At 40.8% G+C, this 16,352-nt stretch overlaps 1 protein-coding gene and 1 long non-coding RNA gene across 9 annotated transcripts in view; one reads left to right on the top strand and one right to left on the bottom strand.

The window, feature by feature from the left end:
- LOC308474217 overlaps window positions 1-16,352 on the top strand; it is a 30,373-nt gene that overhangs the window by 637 nt on the left and 13,384 nt on the right. For 3 of the 8 annotated variants that reach the window (XR_013984564.1, XR_013984565.1, XR_013984566.1), the window contains exon 1: window positions 12,936-13,062. The exons of 2 other annotated variants lie outside the window; for them this stretch is intronic. This is a non-coding gene — a long non-coding RNA (uncharacterized lncRNA). 3 more of the 8 variants (XR_013984567.1, XR_013984568.1, XR_013984569.1) reach the window with 3 other exon arrangements.
- Window positions 7,795-12,861, bottom strand: SRP9 (signal recognition particle 9). The gene is made up of 3 exons (XM_081000334.1): window positions 12,677-12,861; window positions 11,959-12,027; window positions 7,795-9,047 (listed from the first exon to the last, which is right to left on the bottom strand). Exons 1-3 carry the CDS (start codon window positions 12,746-12,748, stop codon window positions 8,928-8,930), a joined length of 261 nt encoding a protein of 86 aa, XP_080856460.1. The 5' UTR covers window positions 12,749-12,861; the 3' UTR covers window positions 7,795-8,927.

The following is a 16,352-nucleotide window of genomic DNA, read 5'->3' on the forward strand; positions in this document are numbered from 1 at the left end:
TTGCACATTACCCATGGTGCAGAGCTATCCTGTAGTTTAGTGAGAAATGCTGCTGTTGCGTTTTCCCTCAAACCAGCTTCCATCTGAAAGGAAATAATAAGCTGCGTTCACTTTGCAGTAAACTGAGGTGTGTATATTTGAAAATGCCATTGTGCATGCAAAGACGACAGCTTATGTGCAGATGACGGTTTCATGTGTAGAAGTTGGGGTTGGGAATTCAGGGGCAAGGAAACCAAAGCGGTAAAGCACATCAGTTGAGGACATCCACACACCCCTCTGGTGTGTACCTCAGCATGCAAATGTGACTTGAAACACAGAGGGAAAATTACCTTGATGCATTTTAACCCAATAATGTGTTCAGAAATTGCTTTGCATAGGATTTTTTTCCAGCCTGGAGGCTTAATACACTTCCGTTTTCTCCCACCTCTATAAGGAAAGTTTGTCCTGTTCTTGCTACATGTTAGTAATAAAGGATAATGGTGATTGGAAGAACATAATGAGGAGGGGAAGATTCAAAGGGCTATTAAAAACGGCATGTATGAAAGGGGATGGAGGAGTGTGAATTAGGTGGCTGTATGAATGTATAAAAGATGAACTGAGAGGTCAGGTGGGAGAGGTCTGCTTTCTGATAAGTCCACTGAACTACAGAGCCCTCCCTCAACAGAGTTATGCATGTAATTTTTTCAGCATTGGGGCCCAAAGCATCCTCTTAAGCCCACACGAGGGGAAGTGAAAGAAAAGCAGAAACCAACACAGCTCCGAAGCTGGTTTGTGCAGGTCAAATGAAAGAACAGAAAATCCGCTGTGCCAATTGTCCACTTTAAATTAGGCCTGTATTGGGTGGTGTTCAGAAATAGCAGACTGAAATGAACGTCCCCTGCAAATATATGGCTACGTACCAGTGTTCAGAGCCTGCTGGGCAAAAGCTCAACCTGGCAGAATATGGTTATTCTAGCATGCATATAAAACCCATTGCTGCTAGTGTTTATACTCATTCCATTCTCTTTAACAGCTAACAGTGGCTTTTTACTGAAAACACATACTGAGTTGTCGAAGAAATCATGTCAAATGAATTCTGGTATGCAGCAAGAAAATAAACACATAACCTCATTGGGGTTATGAAGTGCAGAGGAGCTCTAGTCTCTCTGTGCAACAGTAGGGTTAAGAATATTTCATAGAGTCCAAGTATTTAATGTCCCAAGTTTCCACAGCTTCATTTGTACCAGAACTAATCTTCATATGGTTTGTGTTAAGAGCACATTTTTCTTTGTACCTTTACATCCATTCCACTTGAGCCACCCACATAATATAGTGGGACTATGGCTGTGTGCACATTACCATTTACTCCGACTCCAGTGCACTCCCACAGCTGGTGTTTTAAAAAAACAAGTACACAATCCAAACGTATATTGTAGCATCTTGCAAAATACTGGTTTCCCTCAAAGCGCTTCTCATCCAATTTGAAAACAAGCTGTGGTTAAGTTGAGATGTGTTAACTTTAGATTGCTGTTGCACATGCACAGATGACAGTGTATGCGCAGATGAACAGGAGTTTCGGAGGGTTGCAGACAGGGGAAAACAAACTGGGTAATGTGCGAGGAAACAAATAAGGTAGTTATGTGTACGTAAGACACCACTTGAAACACAGCAGGGAGGAATGGCCTTGTTACATTTTAAACTGCTAAAGTGTATGTGCCCTATATACATGTTGCTAGGTGCCAGCAGTAAACACAATACCTTTTATTCATTTGTGTTAAAGGCTTTTTGAAATTACAGCATCATAATTAAATACAGTCCATCTATGGGGAGTACATATCCCAACCATCACACACATAAGCAACTTGCATGCTCCTCTAGACACCAGCTATAACAACAACAACAATAACAATAACAATAATAATAATAATAATAAAATAAATAAATATATACCCCACCCATCTGGCTGGGTTTCCCCAGCCACTCTAATCAAATTACAGTAACCTTTATACTAAATGCTAACAATGGTAAACATGGTGTCATACCAGCAAAAGATAGTGGATATGCTTAGGAGCACTCCTTAGTGGGTCTGCCCGATTTTGGCATGATAGTGCATACTTACTTGCCATCTTTTGGTAATGCCAAGCACCTCTCCCTCAACTTCATTGTGATTAGGGATGGTTAGTAAAAAAAGAGAAGATGTTGATGTTGATTATGACAAAAATAATAGTAGACCCTTGTTCTTCACCCTGATGTATTACATTTCTTTTTGCAGTGGAGTATTTCATATTAAGGTAAGGTAAATATAAACAGTCAAGACACAAGTTTAATACATTAGTGATAAGTACACCTAACATGGTTATTTTGGATATGCATCCCACCCTATATTTAGCAATTCAACTCAGGTCACAATCTCTTATTCTGTCACCCGGCAGGAAGCAATGTATTCTTAGAAAACTCACCTTCAAAGTGTGAATTCCCAGCACAGCACAATCTACACAGTAGCAAGCTTTGTTGTTGTCGTTTAGTTGTGTCCGACTCTTCATGACCTCATGGACCAGAGCACGCCAGGCACTCCAGTCTTCCACTGCCTCCCGCAGTTTGGTCAAACTCATGCTGGTAGCTTCAAGAACACTGTCCAACCATCTCGTCCTCTGTCATCCCCTTCTCCTTGTGCCCTCCATCTTTCCCAACATCAGGGTCTTTTCCAGGGAGTCTTCTCTTCTCATGAGGTGGCCAAAGTATTGGAGCCTCAGCTTCACGATCTGTCCTTCCGGTGAGCACTCAGGTTGAGCACTCCGGTGAGCTGATTTCCTTAAGAATGGATAGGTTTGATCTTCTTGCAGTCCATGGGACTCTCAAGAGTCTCCTCCAGCACCATAATTCAAAAGCATCAATTCTTCGGCGATCAGCCTTCTTTATGGTCCAGCTCTCACTTCCATACATCACTACTGGGAAAACCATAGCTTTAACTATACGGACCTTTGTCGGCAAGGTGATGTCTCTGCTTTTTAAGATGCTGTCTAGGTAGCAAGCTTGGGGGACCTCAAAGACTTACAGAAGTACACACAAAAAAAGAATATTTGGGGTTAGCCCAAAATAGCAGTGAGGACTGAGCATGTTCAATGGGCACATAATGCTGACTGCTAGAGGAGGGTGGGATGGAATGGTGTATCCCAGAAAGGGGCAGTCAGCTTGTACCCTGAATTGGAACATGCCTCACTTGTAATAAGCTAATTTTTATCATTCTGGCTCCACTGCAGATCTTAAAGTTGGATAGAGGCAAAGTGCTATTATTATGTGAAGCTATAGAAATATTTTGCAGCCCTTAATAGAATTATTATCCCTTCAAAGTTCAAAGAACTTCTAGTAGCAAATTCCCTGTAATTTATTTATCATAGAATAAAACTGAGCACATTCAGTTGTGTGCAGAATTCGTAAATCAGTATCAATGGAGTGTTTTACAAATAAACTGACTTTATCCCCCCACATACCCCCATAAATCCTTTACTTGTTTGGAAGTACAGTAAAGCTTCTTTTGGTGCACTTCATTTTCTAATGGGACTGCAATGAAGTATATCTGATTTGTAAGGCGACTCAGCTGATTCACTCAAAAGTTGTAACTCCATCTTCAAAGTTTAGTACTTAAACCCTGCTATTCCTGGGAAGTAATGCCTTCCCAAACCTTTTTCACTGCTTAATACAATTTCTTACACTTGGCCCTTACTAAATGTATCACACTAACACATCACTTACTCAAGAAAATGTATAGATTTCATAAACATGTTGACTGTATTAAAAAAACAACAGCTAGGTAAGCATTGATTCATGTACCTATTCCCATTTTTCCCTTAACCTGCAGGCATCGTTAGAGCAGAAAAACTAACCTGCTCTTCCCTATTTTCCTTATGTAAGCTTTTCACTACTTTCCTAGAATGCCTTCTGCATCCCCATATAAAATTAAAAGGCTTAGAATGCTTTTTATAATCTATTTTTCAATGGTATTTCAATCCATAATAAGTACATGAGATTAGGCATTCATCTTTGTACACTCCATCCAAGATTTAGTTTAGGTAAGCAAACAAGATTTCACAAACTTATAGGTATTATTCTATTTCAGTTGTTTTCAAGGGATCCTGTGTATCTTTGTTAGTCCACCTTTAGCTTGTTTTTTTCCAGATCTCTCTTACCCACTCTGGTTTTCTATCGTTAGATCCTGCATATGGATATTTCTGAAAAATATATAGTTATGTAAGGTCTGGATCTATGAGGGTAGTATCACCTTGTCTCTTGACATAAATATTTGATACAGAATTAGTACATACTGTGACAGTACACTGGAAGACTTGATTCAGTACAAACACTGAAGACAAGGTTTTTCAACTCTTTCAAAGGCATTTTAAGCATCTAGGAATAAGGCATCTTTTAAAAAATAAAATAAAAATAAATTCACATTATGCCTCATAGCGTTCGTCAAATGCTTTATGTAGCCTTTCTTTGCATGCCAACTTGACTACTCTTCTTATTCACCTGTGGATGTGCCAGCATGAAAAGTTTTAGGTGTGGTAGCTAGCTCAGGGCAAAATTTGGTATACAAACATGATCATTCACCGGTGTCAGTTTTCCTTATGTGAATTCTTCAAAGTAATTTCTTATCAGGCTCAAACTACAGGGGAATCCCCACTTATAACAGGACGCCTCTGAGTGGGGATTTCTCCATTCTACCCCCACCCCGTTTAGGCGCTGAAAGCAGTGCATGAGTCAGCAGGAGCCTTTGTGCTGATTATTTGAGAGTGGGGAGAGGCTGTACTGCAATAAGTACTTCCTCATGTTTAGAACACACACACACATCTCTAGGACCTCTGAACTCTCCTTCCTGCATTCTGTAGAAAAAACATGTTTCAGCTTTTAAAAAACTAATGGAATTTCTTATATTTGTACAATCAATTTCCATGAATATGGTCAAGTCATCTAACAATATAAAAATAACATGTTAACAGTATGAGGCAGCACATAAAACAAAACACAGAGAAAATGTCAGGGAAGGGGGGGGGGGAGTAATAGGAAAGGCCTTGAGGTTATTTCTAGCCTGGCTAGAATGTGGATTTTTAGGAAGAAAATGACGCCCTAGCAGGCAATTTTTTAACTCTTCAGTGATTTTTGGAGGGGATGTTACTGTAGGTGTCAGAAGGCCATTAAGAACACAACACTAATATAGAGTCTACTGTTCTAAAAAATTCTAAGTGCCTGGTTTTGATATAAGATATGCTGACTAAGTAAAACCCATAATTACTCCGATATATGCCCTTGGTCACCCTAATCAAGTAGACCATGCTATCAATACTTTGCATTGTACCATCACCACAAATAGATTAAAAAAAAATCAGAGGAAGGAAAAATTAAGCCGTTACATATTTCATAAGGTACGCTCTTGATTAGATGTGATAATACTGTATTGATGAACCACTTTTTAACTGCAGCATTACAGCAAGGATGACTCAGATGCTTTTAATAACTATCATTGCATCTAGCACGTGGTAGCCTCATACAGAATTGAGAAAAGGAAGTGGAGCCAGTTACCAGTTAGGAAAGAAAGTGAACAGTAGATAACCAGCTAAACAAGTTCACTCTGTTGTATGAAATATGCAGTAGCAAGCTGCAATTGTAATTGTGCTAAACACATCCCCAATGTGCCATCATAGCTACACGTTTATAGGATGCTAGTGGCTTTTCAGTGTGAAATATGGTTGCCTAGTCCTCAGCATTCTCTATAGATAAAATCCCAAACACAATTATCTGAAAAACAACCACCACTACACACCATGAAGGTCTGACTAAACATACATGGGATCAAGTAGAATAAATGAAAATTTAGGGAAACAAGAAAAACAAAACAAAAGTAGCTGTTTTCTAGGAAACACATCCACCTGTATGGTGCTACTAAGATTATATACTTTCAGAGCCGCTAGTATTTTAAGAATAAAAGAGCATTTTAATAATAAAAAAAGAGATCAGTCATTTACCATTCATTGTCACTCAAACCTGAGGCTGAGAAGAATCCTTTGCATACACAGTACTTGGCTTTTACAAGCAAATAATTGGCCATGTTCCATCAGGGCAAGTCATAAACCAGTGCATGTTGCTGCTCTCTTATTTAGTGTGAAAAGCAGCAACCAATCATGATTTCCTAACCCAAATAAACCAGAATTAGGAAGCCAAGAACAAACACTGCTCATTCACAGTAAGATATAGAGCACAGCCTTCCTCAACAAGGCATGATTAGGCAAAAGCTGAAATGCAACCCTTGACTAGAAAAGGTTTTAAATGTCATTTGAGTCATGTAGAAGTAATCTATCTGCCTATCCAGCTCCTTAGAACCTGTATGTTTGGACTTAACACTAAACTATGGTTTAATGTTTAAATGGTCAGGTCAAGCTATGGGCTTGGGCCATTCTCCCTCCCTCAGCACAATCACAAGAGACAGTATGATCAGAAGAAGCAGTATGCTTCTGAATACCGGTTGGTGGTAAACACAGATAGCTAGTCTCCTGTTCTGTTCAATTCCTGCTTTTGGGTTTCCCATAGGCATCTGGCTGGCCACTGTGAAAACAGGATGCTAGAACGGATGGTCTGATCCAGCAGGTTCCTTTTGTTATGAGAACAGAAGGACCAAAAAGCAAAGAGAGATCAGACTTAAAGCATGATGCCAGTTATTCCCATCTGCTTGCATTTATCTTATTCCATGCTCCAACTTTTCCCTCTTCCTCTCCAACGTTTGCTCAGGCTTCACCCACCTCAGAGAGGGAAGGTAAGAAAATGTAGTCCATAACGCTCTGTGTACACAAGGCAAAGGTATGGCTTGCACTCATTGTACAAACTGGTGTGCATGTACAGAGAGTAAACAGGCTGCATAGTTCAGTTTTTTAATACAGTGGTACCTCGGGTTACATACGCTTCTGGTTACAGACTTCACTAACCCAGAAATAGTGCTTCAGGTTAAGAACTTTGCTTCAGGATGAGAACAGAAATTGTGCTCCGGCGGCACGACAACAGCAGGAGGCCCCATTAGCTAAAGTGGTGCTTCAGGTTAAGAACAGTTTCAGGTTAAGAATGGACCTCCGGAACGAATTAAGTACTTAACCCGTGGTACCACTGTATCAGGGTTTTACACAAGCAAAAAAGAATATAGGGTACTTTAAATGCGGACTGCGGACGCGGGTGGCGCTGTGGTCTAAACCAGAGCCTAGGGCTTGCTGATCAGGTCGGCGGTTCGAATCCCCGCGATGGGGTGAGCTCCGTTGCTCGGTCCCTGCTCCTGTCAACCTAGCAGTTTGAAAGCACGTCAAAGTGCAAGTAGATAAATAGGGACTGCTCCAGCAGGAAGGTAAATGGCGTTTCCGTGCGCTGCTCTGGTTCGCCAGAAGCAGCTTAGTCATGCTGGCCACATCACCCGGAAGCTGTCTGCGGACAAACGCCGGCTCCCTCGGCCAGTAAAACGAGATGAGTGCCGCAACCCCAGAATCGGACTTAACGGTCAGGGGCCCCTTTACCTTTAAACGCGGACTACGACTAGGTTCACTATGTTGAAGAAATCGGGGGAAACAAGTGCTTTAGTAGGAAGCATATGGATGGCAGCTGGCCTTTGAAATGGTTGCAGTATAATGCTGAAAAAATAAGCAAACACAAGAATGAACCTCTCTATAGCACACCAACTGTAAAAGGTGAAAATGACTGGAGTTCAATCCCAACGAGAAGCAAAGATTTTTATATTAATGCAATATAAATTCTGGAGAAAGGCAACATTAGGAGAGGCAGTGGTACTGGCAAGTATTTTATTTTGCTGATCTCATATCAGCACCTGAAGTGGCATCAGACAAATCACCATGCTGTATGAAGCATACTTGTGTAACCAACACCCCCTTGTAATGGTTTCTATAGCATATGAGGACAATATGAAAAGACTGCTTTCTTGGAGAAGAGGCATCATGAAAACAGTTATGATTTGACACTAAGTACATACATACATACAATTTATGTAGTAGCTAAGCTTTCCCTCTCTCAACTGCTGTATTTAACAATATGTAATACCACTCATACTGTAGCACCAATTTTAGTGTTTGGTGATTATGATACCTTTATAACAGAAACATTTAAAGCTTAAAAAGTGAAAGCAATGTGGTAAAGGATATTTTAAAAACTTGTACAGATGTTTTAGCTGCAACAAACCACATTGGGCAAATCCAGAATAAGACACTCCAAATAAAGTCCTGAATCTGTTTCTGTGAACACTTGCCTGTCATGAACAAAAGTTTATTCCTTATCAAATTTTAGATAACAACTAAGTAGTCGATATATATTGATGATTTTCAGGCCAGTATCAGTTTTTCAGATCCATAAAATGTTTATACACAGGCTTAGCTGTATTGCCAACTATTTATTTTGGCAATTTTAATCAGTTTTGGAAGATGCTATCGCTAACTCAATATATCCATACATAAAGGCTTATCACCCCATTTCTACATTAGTAATTCATTGTTCTTCTCACTTTAGCCAACACAGCAACATAAAATTCATTAAGAACAAGCAAAAACTCCTCTATGATAGCATCTTGAAGTCCCCTCAGAGGAGCACACTTGCTTCCTCCCATTTATTTTTAAGCAGAGTGCTGAGATTTACAAAAGAAAACGTACGAATCTACCCTAACATATTTTAACCTTCAGTATTTCCAGCAGAGGATATACTCTTTTGCTCAAATTAAAAAAATAAATAGAGGCTTTCAAATGAAAGCATATAGTCCTCTCACCACTCTGAAGTGGAGCCTGAAAATCCTTACAAAACCCCCTTTACAATCCACTTTATGCCACACTTCTTCTGTCGAAAAATCTGCCCAAATCCAGTGATATTTTCCTCCTGTGAAATATGACTGGAGCATTCATTTTATTTCCAGCTATTCAGTCTGTTTCCATGACAACACTGCGGGATTCTTTGGCTACCATGAGTCGCATTAGTTGACTGTGGAATTTCTCTATCTTCTTTACATCTTGAGCCTGGTCTGTCCTATAGAGCAGACACTGAAAGAAAAAAGGGTGAGGGAGAGAATGATAACTTTAATTTTGATTTACCCAAGACATCAAGAAGATGCTTTTTAGAGAATGTTGCACCAGAAATAAAAGATATTGTGCTATATTGAACAACATTTGTTTTGAAATTTGTGCTACTGTATTTTGAGAACACACAACTTTTTCCACAGTCCAATTTTGGTTTACAATGCATGGTACTCTTAACGACAGAAAATACCTTTCACTTAAGTTGTTGCAAGGATGGTAATGTCAAACACAGTTACTCATCCACACTGTTAGAAACACACTTCTCAAACAACACGTGCAACCCAATGAAGTGCAGATTTACCTAGAAGCCCTACCAAGTTTAATGAGGCTTTCTCACAAGTAAGTGTGTAGAGAAGTTGCAGCTTAGGTATTAGATAGCATATTATAGCTGAAATAGAGCATAAGGACACTTTTTGAAAAGCTGTCCTTTAAAATATGCCCTTATTCCTACATTTTCCTACATTCCTAGCCTGTGAAAAGGGCAACTACTTTGATGTTAGAGCCCAGTTTGGCTGGGGAGGGCGGGATATAAATAAAATTTATTATTATTATTATTATCACAGTGCTTACAGGGAAGTTAAGAAAGCTGCCTAAGGTTAGCTACCTGAACCATGACTCCAACCTTAAACACTATTTATTGAGTGGAAGTAAATATTAAATATAACTGTGTAGAATCTTTCTCCAAAAAACATACCTTTATTTTCTTATTTGCCTGAAGTCTTAGCCTGAGACACATCTGTTTGCCTTCAGATATGGGCCAATGAGCATGCAACATGAGGCATTCCAGACTCATAATGTTGGCAGGAAAAAAAATTTCCATTTCTTCCACAAGAGAATTATTTCACCAAAATACTGTATTCTGAATTTCTGACCCGTTTTTTATTAAAAGACAACACTTTTTTTAAAAGCAGGTTAACTATGCAGTGTGATACAACTTTATTCAGATCTAAGTTCTGCAATATTTTGTGGTGAAGCCAACAAATTTATTTAGAAGCAGCTAACAAATTCTGAAAAGCTAACAGTAAAACTAGAAGAGAACCAGTTTGTTAAAACTGGACGTGAACACAGCAGGTTCTGGAAAGTCTTAAAGGGGGACCAGCTATTATTGTTTCTAAAACAATATCCCTTGGTTTTATACAGGTGCAAAAAGAGCTGATTTAGCACATGTTTTGCAGATACAATAAACATCACAATTTCATTTTATTCAATTTTTCTGAAACAAAGCAGATTCTCATTTCTGTTCAGTTCTTCAAAGACGATGACAACAACAACAACAACAGCTTGGTGCTGCACTACATTGATAGATTTCAAAGGAGCGGCGTAACAGCTAGCCTGCTAGCCAGGATAGCAAGTACCAGATGATTGGGTCAAACAGAAATAGCCATCACCTTGATTTGTGAGTTTCAGACACATCTGGCTTGTCACTGTTAGAAAGTAAAAGCTGGACTACATGGGACATACAAAGGATTTTTCATATGCCCTTCAATAAAAAGCTAACAAAGAACTAGAACTGGCCATCCTATGGACCGTAATGCCTAACTGTTTTAGCATTCTTTGAGTAAACTCAAAGAGCTTTACATATAGAATACACAGGAATTACATTTGTCCACTACTGTTAAAGTCATTTCTAATTATGTGCTGAAGCTTTAGTAGTTTTTTTTTAAAAAATGTATGTTGTTGAGTCCGAGATTAATATTTCACTATTTCCAAATTTTAAAGTGCAATGCTTTTTTCTGAAAGCTTAATGCCCCACCTACTGTGGTGTAGTGGTTAGAGGGTCAGATGAGGATCTGTGAGATCAGGGTTCAAATCCCCACTCAGCCATGAAGCTCACTAGGTGACCTTGGGCCAATCACTGCCTCTCAGCCTAACCAACCCCACAGGGTTGCTGTGGGGATTAAATGAGGAGTGAGAAAACCATTTACACCATCTTGAGTTCTATGGAGAAAAAGGTGGGATATAAATGTGACTGGGGACATATTATTATTATCATTATTTACAATAAATAAAAATAAATAGTCCCATAGGCATACCCCTATATGGAAAACTTAAGGAAATGGTTTGAAGGCATTCAAGATGATAAAATAATTTCTCCATTGAGCCATTTAGGGTAAACTTTGATGTACAATAGGAGATGCCCCAATAATCTACCAACTTTTTAAATATTAGATGCCAGTGTTGTTCAGGAATTCTAAGAAACACCACCTCCACACACACACAAATGTAGTTCTAAAATCAGCGGTCAAAATCAGTGTAGTGCTGTTTTGAAATGTTCTACAATTGTGATTCAAAATGGCTTTGAATAATATCCAAATATAGATGAAAAATTGCTCCTTGAGCTCAGGTACCATCAAGCCTATTTTTGTTATGATAACATAGGAGGCATCCAAATGCATTGTTTGTTGTTCAGTCATTTGGTCGTGTCCAACTCTTCGTGACCCCATGGACCAGAGCACTAAACATTTAGTAAGCAGATAGTCTGCATCTACTTTCAGTGGAGGAATGTCAAGCGGGCAGAGGCTGCTTAACTCTTCATCTCACCATTTGCCTGTGTAGCAACCTTCCTCATTAGCCCCACCCCCTACATACAAGGGATGATGCAAACCAGAAGGAAATAAACTCAAGATAGGAAGTGAGATTTGCATAGACCAATGGAGGAACTGATAAAGTACCACCTGTTTTGCTGCAAAAACCACCACATGCAGTTTTCAGCTGAATATATTAGAGACTATTCATCCAAATAATTTAGCTTAGGGATTGCTTTTGGCCCAAAGGGCCAGATCTTTATCTCCCCACCCCCACGGGTCAACTTTGGCAGATGCCCCAAACATTTCCCAGCCTGCCCAAATCAATAAACTGCAGGAGCTTTACTTACAACTACATCATCTGTTACTTTAATGCACAGATTACCATCGCAGTGCCGATATTTCAGTACCACACGCACCTGAAATGAAAGAAGCAACATCTCATGGGTGAATAAATGGCTGTCATCTTCGCACTCAAAAGCACAGAAGCAGTTTTTCAGTCCAGCTGTGAAAATAGCTCTGCAGGGATTAGTAGCCCTTTCATTCATTTTACTAACCCGTTTGCCCAAACCCATTTACCTTAGGTGTCCTTTGATTCCTAAAAGGAATGTACACCATTGAGTCACACATTTCCCTATCTGCTCACAATACCTTCCCAAATCTGGACCAGCTTCTCGAACTGGAAGAATGTGACTGGGCGAAGTTCGCATGAATGCTTACAACGCCATCTTATATGGAAACCACTATCCGAGGGATATTTTCCTACAGCAATTTAAAAAATGCTTCTTTCCCCCAAGCCCGGGGTGAGAGCCAAAACAATTTCACAAACGAATTCAAAGGAAAGAACCTTAAAAAATAAACCACGTGAAGACTTTCAGGATCACAACTACGAGCTCTGGACGTTTTAGTCAGACCGGCGCGCCTATAATAGACGTAAATCAAAGCTAGGAGCTATTAGGTATCACAAGATCCTGGCAGACCTTGTGGGCGAGACATCCGACCAGACACTCCCCCCCCCCCCGCAGCCTCTTCAGCAAAAGCTTGCGAGCCTCCTCGCTTCTCCTTTACCTTCATGGGGTCGGACATGTAGAGTTTCTCGGCCGCGCGGGTGAACTCCTCCCAGGTCTGATAGTGCGGCATGGCTGCTCCCCTTCCCTTCGGACCGAGAATGTACAGCTCAGCGGTCTGCAGAGCGACCAGCAAGATGGCTCGCCCAGGCGGGCCGGATTCAAGCAACGGGCATCGCCATTGGCTTGAGGGTGCGCGCGCGCACCAATAGCGAGCCGTGTTGTTCAGAAGTCGCTTTCTTCTCCTTTCCCACCCACCCACCCTCCACCGCCTCTTCCTGCGCCAAAGGGAATTCGCGGGATGGAATGCTGCCATAGAGAGGAGCAGAGCGGCTTCCGGACTGTCGCCCAGCGAGGAGCTGTACTCACAGCGCCCCTCGATGGCCGGTAAGGTGTTCGCAAGTCTTGCCTCTGAAGCCGTTCAAAGACGGCGCCCTTTTTTGCCAAGGAGGGAGGGCGGCCGTTGGTCTCTGCTCGGACAATTCAGAAGGGGGTGCAAAGGGCGAGTAAGAATCCCGTTTTTCTTACCTTCGCTCAGTATTTCCCCCCCCCCAAAAAAATCCTGGGAACTGTAGTTCCACCCCAAGCTACAATTCCCAGCACCATTAACAAAATACATTTTCCAAGATTCTTTGGGGGAAACCATGCGCTTTAAATGTGCGGCTTTGGATGTGACGGTTGCAAACTAGCAGTGCTGCATCTTACAATAGTCTTCCATGTAACAGGTAACGAGGTTAGCCTAGCTTGTAACATTCAGCCACTCAAGGTTGTTCAACTGCAGGATAGAGCACATACATCCCCAGTCTAAATCAGTGGGTCACAGTGGCCTCCACAACTCCATTGCGGTCATTTTTGCTGTGCAACTTACATGGGAGTAAACATAAATGTACACAAATGTTCACACAGGCTAGTTTGTTTTTCGAAATACGGTACCTGGCATTCTAAATCTTAGTAGCCTTATTGTTAAAGAGAATCTTGCAGTAGGTTTGGAGAAGTTGTTGGCTGTGCATATGAGAGACAGCAAGACTAGGGGTGGGGTGGGTGGAGGGAGAAAGCTGAAAAAGGTAGACATTTTGGGAAGAGGGACACACACTCCGAAGTGAAGATGCTTTTATGCTGCTCAGCTTATTAAAACTAGCAAAGAGACAAAAGAATTACTCCGTTGGGTTGTGAAAAAGAAATTGTTTTCTTTTTCCCTGGCTAGAAGATTCCTCATTAAGCAAGAACTTACATGACCATCTACAGAAGAGAAACATTTTGTTCTAAAAATGTCTTTTTAAACCGCTGAATTTGAGATGTTCTCGATCCAGCCACATCTATTTCAAAGCAAAGGCTTGAGTCAGAAGAGGCACTGTAGTTTAGCCAATAGCTGAAATGAAAGCTGCTTGCTTCAGCAAGAGGCTGAAGGTGAGACAATTTTTTAGAGATCCTAGCTTTCCTAAAGTCAGTAAAAGCTAGTTAAAATTTATTGGAACAATAGGAAAAATGTTCAAGCTTTTCAGATTGAAACAAAATGTGAATCCATAGATGGGCAATTGTTGCTCCATAATTACAAATATAGCAAGCATTATCCATTGTTTCTGCTCATGCTTAAAAAAAACTTGCCATCATATAGCAAGCAAGAATAGCAGCCTTCTATTATCTGCCTTAGGGGAGATGTACTTAAAACCCAGAAGTTCCTGATCTGAATTACAATAGAAACTGCTGTTTTAGATTAGCCAAAATGAGCAAGCCTCAGTGGTGAACGGCCAAGTAAACAAGAAGCAAAGCACCCCACAGAATAGCTCAGCAAACCAGAAGTTGAATTCTGCAGAGTAGCAGCTCTGGACTCTCCAGCTAGCAGCAGAATAAGCAAAATAAGAAAGTGCAAGCCATGTGTTTATTGGCCGCAAAATGATGGAATGTGGATCAAAGGGTTGTAGGAATTGTGGGAGAAGGTGTGCTGTTATTGTTTTTTTCAGCATTCTAGGAAGAATGCCACCCAACTGTGCTGCTAATACTTAATAATAGATTGTTAGTATGGGCCAGTTTTTGTGGTGCTGGGTATTCTATTAAGACATTATTAAATGCTGTGCAATAAAATATACTTTTAATTTTAAAATATCCATGTCAAACTATATATTACACAGAAAACAGTGTAATGAAAGCCCATTAAAGAGTAATGCTCTTAATTGCTCCCCTGCCCCACCCACAATTCCCTGAACTGATGGAGTTTTCTTTGAGCACCAAGTTAGCTGAATCTGGGCCATTACAATGAAAAACACTTATAATCCATGAAGCAACACACCATCCCAGTAGCAGAAAATTTAAGCAGCACCACTGACCAAACAGCATCATTAGTCCATAAACAACCTCGGAAAATGGACATTTTTATCAGGTGCCAGATATGTCAAAGAAGACTCGAAGTGGACCACGGTGGAGAGGGTCACATAAATAGGGAGTCAGAGCGGAAAAGGCCCTCTCTCTTGTCATTGTCCTCTGAGTCTCCCTTAAAGGAGGGAGCCAGAGATGAAGATCTAAGGGCAGGTTCATCTCAGGACAGAAGAGGCATTCCTTGCTGCCTGCTCTCTCTTCTATTTCTCACAGGGCAGGTGGAAATAATGGCCTATGGTTTGAGAGCCCAGCCCTCATTTGAGTTGATGTTCATTTGTGTAGTTTCGCCCCCTCAGTGGTGCCATCACAATGAAACCTTGGCCAGTTTCAAGCAGCATCCTTTGTAATGTGTAGTTATAATGTGATTATAATTGTTGCTATAATGCCTCTAAGCCTGAGCAGCTGCTGTTTACACTTGTTATTGCTCAGACATATATTATGTATCTTACCTTTGGCTCTTTTTTTCTGCCTGCTCACCCTTCTGCCAGGCAATTAGATGCAATTACACATTATGAGAGAAATACATTTGTCTCACAGTGCTAACATGGGCGCTGGAGGCGACATTTGCAGGGAGAACTGGTGAGGGAGCAGGGGGTGCTTAACCCTTCCCCTGCCGGCTGATTCTTCCCTGCAAACTACAGTTTCATCAATCCGTATCCAAACAGATTCTTGGATCAGAAGAAGCCACTTACGTGTTAAGAGAGAGAGAGAGAATGCATCACCAAAAAGGAAGATCAAAGAGGACAGAGATTTGCATAAAATTGGCATTTTGTTGTTGTTTAGTCGTTTAGTCGTGTCCGACTCTTCGTGACCCCATGGACCAGAGCACGCCAGGCACTCCTGTCTTCCACTGCCTCCCGCAGTTTGGTCAGACTCATGTTTGTAGCTTCGAGAACACTGTCCAACCATCTCGTCCTCTGTAGTCCCTTTCTTCTTGTGCCCTCAACCTTTCCCAACATCAGGGTCTTTTCCAGGGAGTCTTCTCTTCTCATGAGTAAAATTGGCATTTTAGAACTAATTATTATACTAATACAATACATCTCATCCTAGTTGAGGAGACAAGCCAGGTGTGTATCTGCTCAGTCAGGTGCTAACTGTTGATGGTCAACTGATTTATTTATTTATCTTAAGCATTTTTTTCCTGATGAGAAAGGCTTCCAGAGAGGTTTTACAAATGTCATTGCTAAGGCACTGATAACTTGTCAGACCGCAGCTTTCCATTCTTATTCTTTACTTTGAAACTGGACAGCCCTTCAGACAGAGGTTGCTTTCAAACAGAGGAGTGCACTCTGAAAAATAGGGCA

The sequence above is a fragment of the Podarcis pityusensis genome, assembly GCF_964106645.2.
Source record: "Podarcis pityusensis genome assembly, chromosome: 3".
NCBI lineage: Eukaryota > Metazoa > Chordata > Lepidosauria > Squamata > Lacertidae > Podarcis > Podarcis pityusensis.

What these genes read in the sequence shown, in the direction of transcription:
- SRP9 (XM_081000334.1), bottom strand. Translation starts at nt 12,748, where the DNA reads ATGCCGCACTATCAGACCTGGGAGGAGTTCACCCGCGCGGCCGAGAAA. An exon ending in ACATGTCCGACCCCATGAAG is followed by an intron (nt 12,028 to 12,676) that starts GTAAAGGAGAAG and finishes CTTTCATTTCAG; the next exon opens with GTGCGTGTGGTACTGAAATA. An exon ending in AAGTAACAGATGATGTAGTT is followed by an intron (nt 9,048 to 11,958) that starts GTAAGTAAAGCT and finishes TTTTTCTTTCAG; the next exon opens with TGTCTGCTCTATAGGACAGA.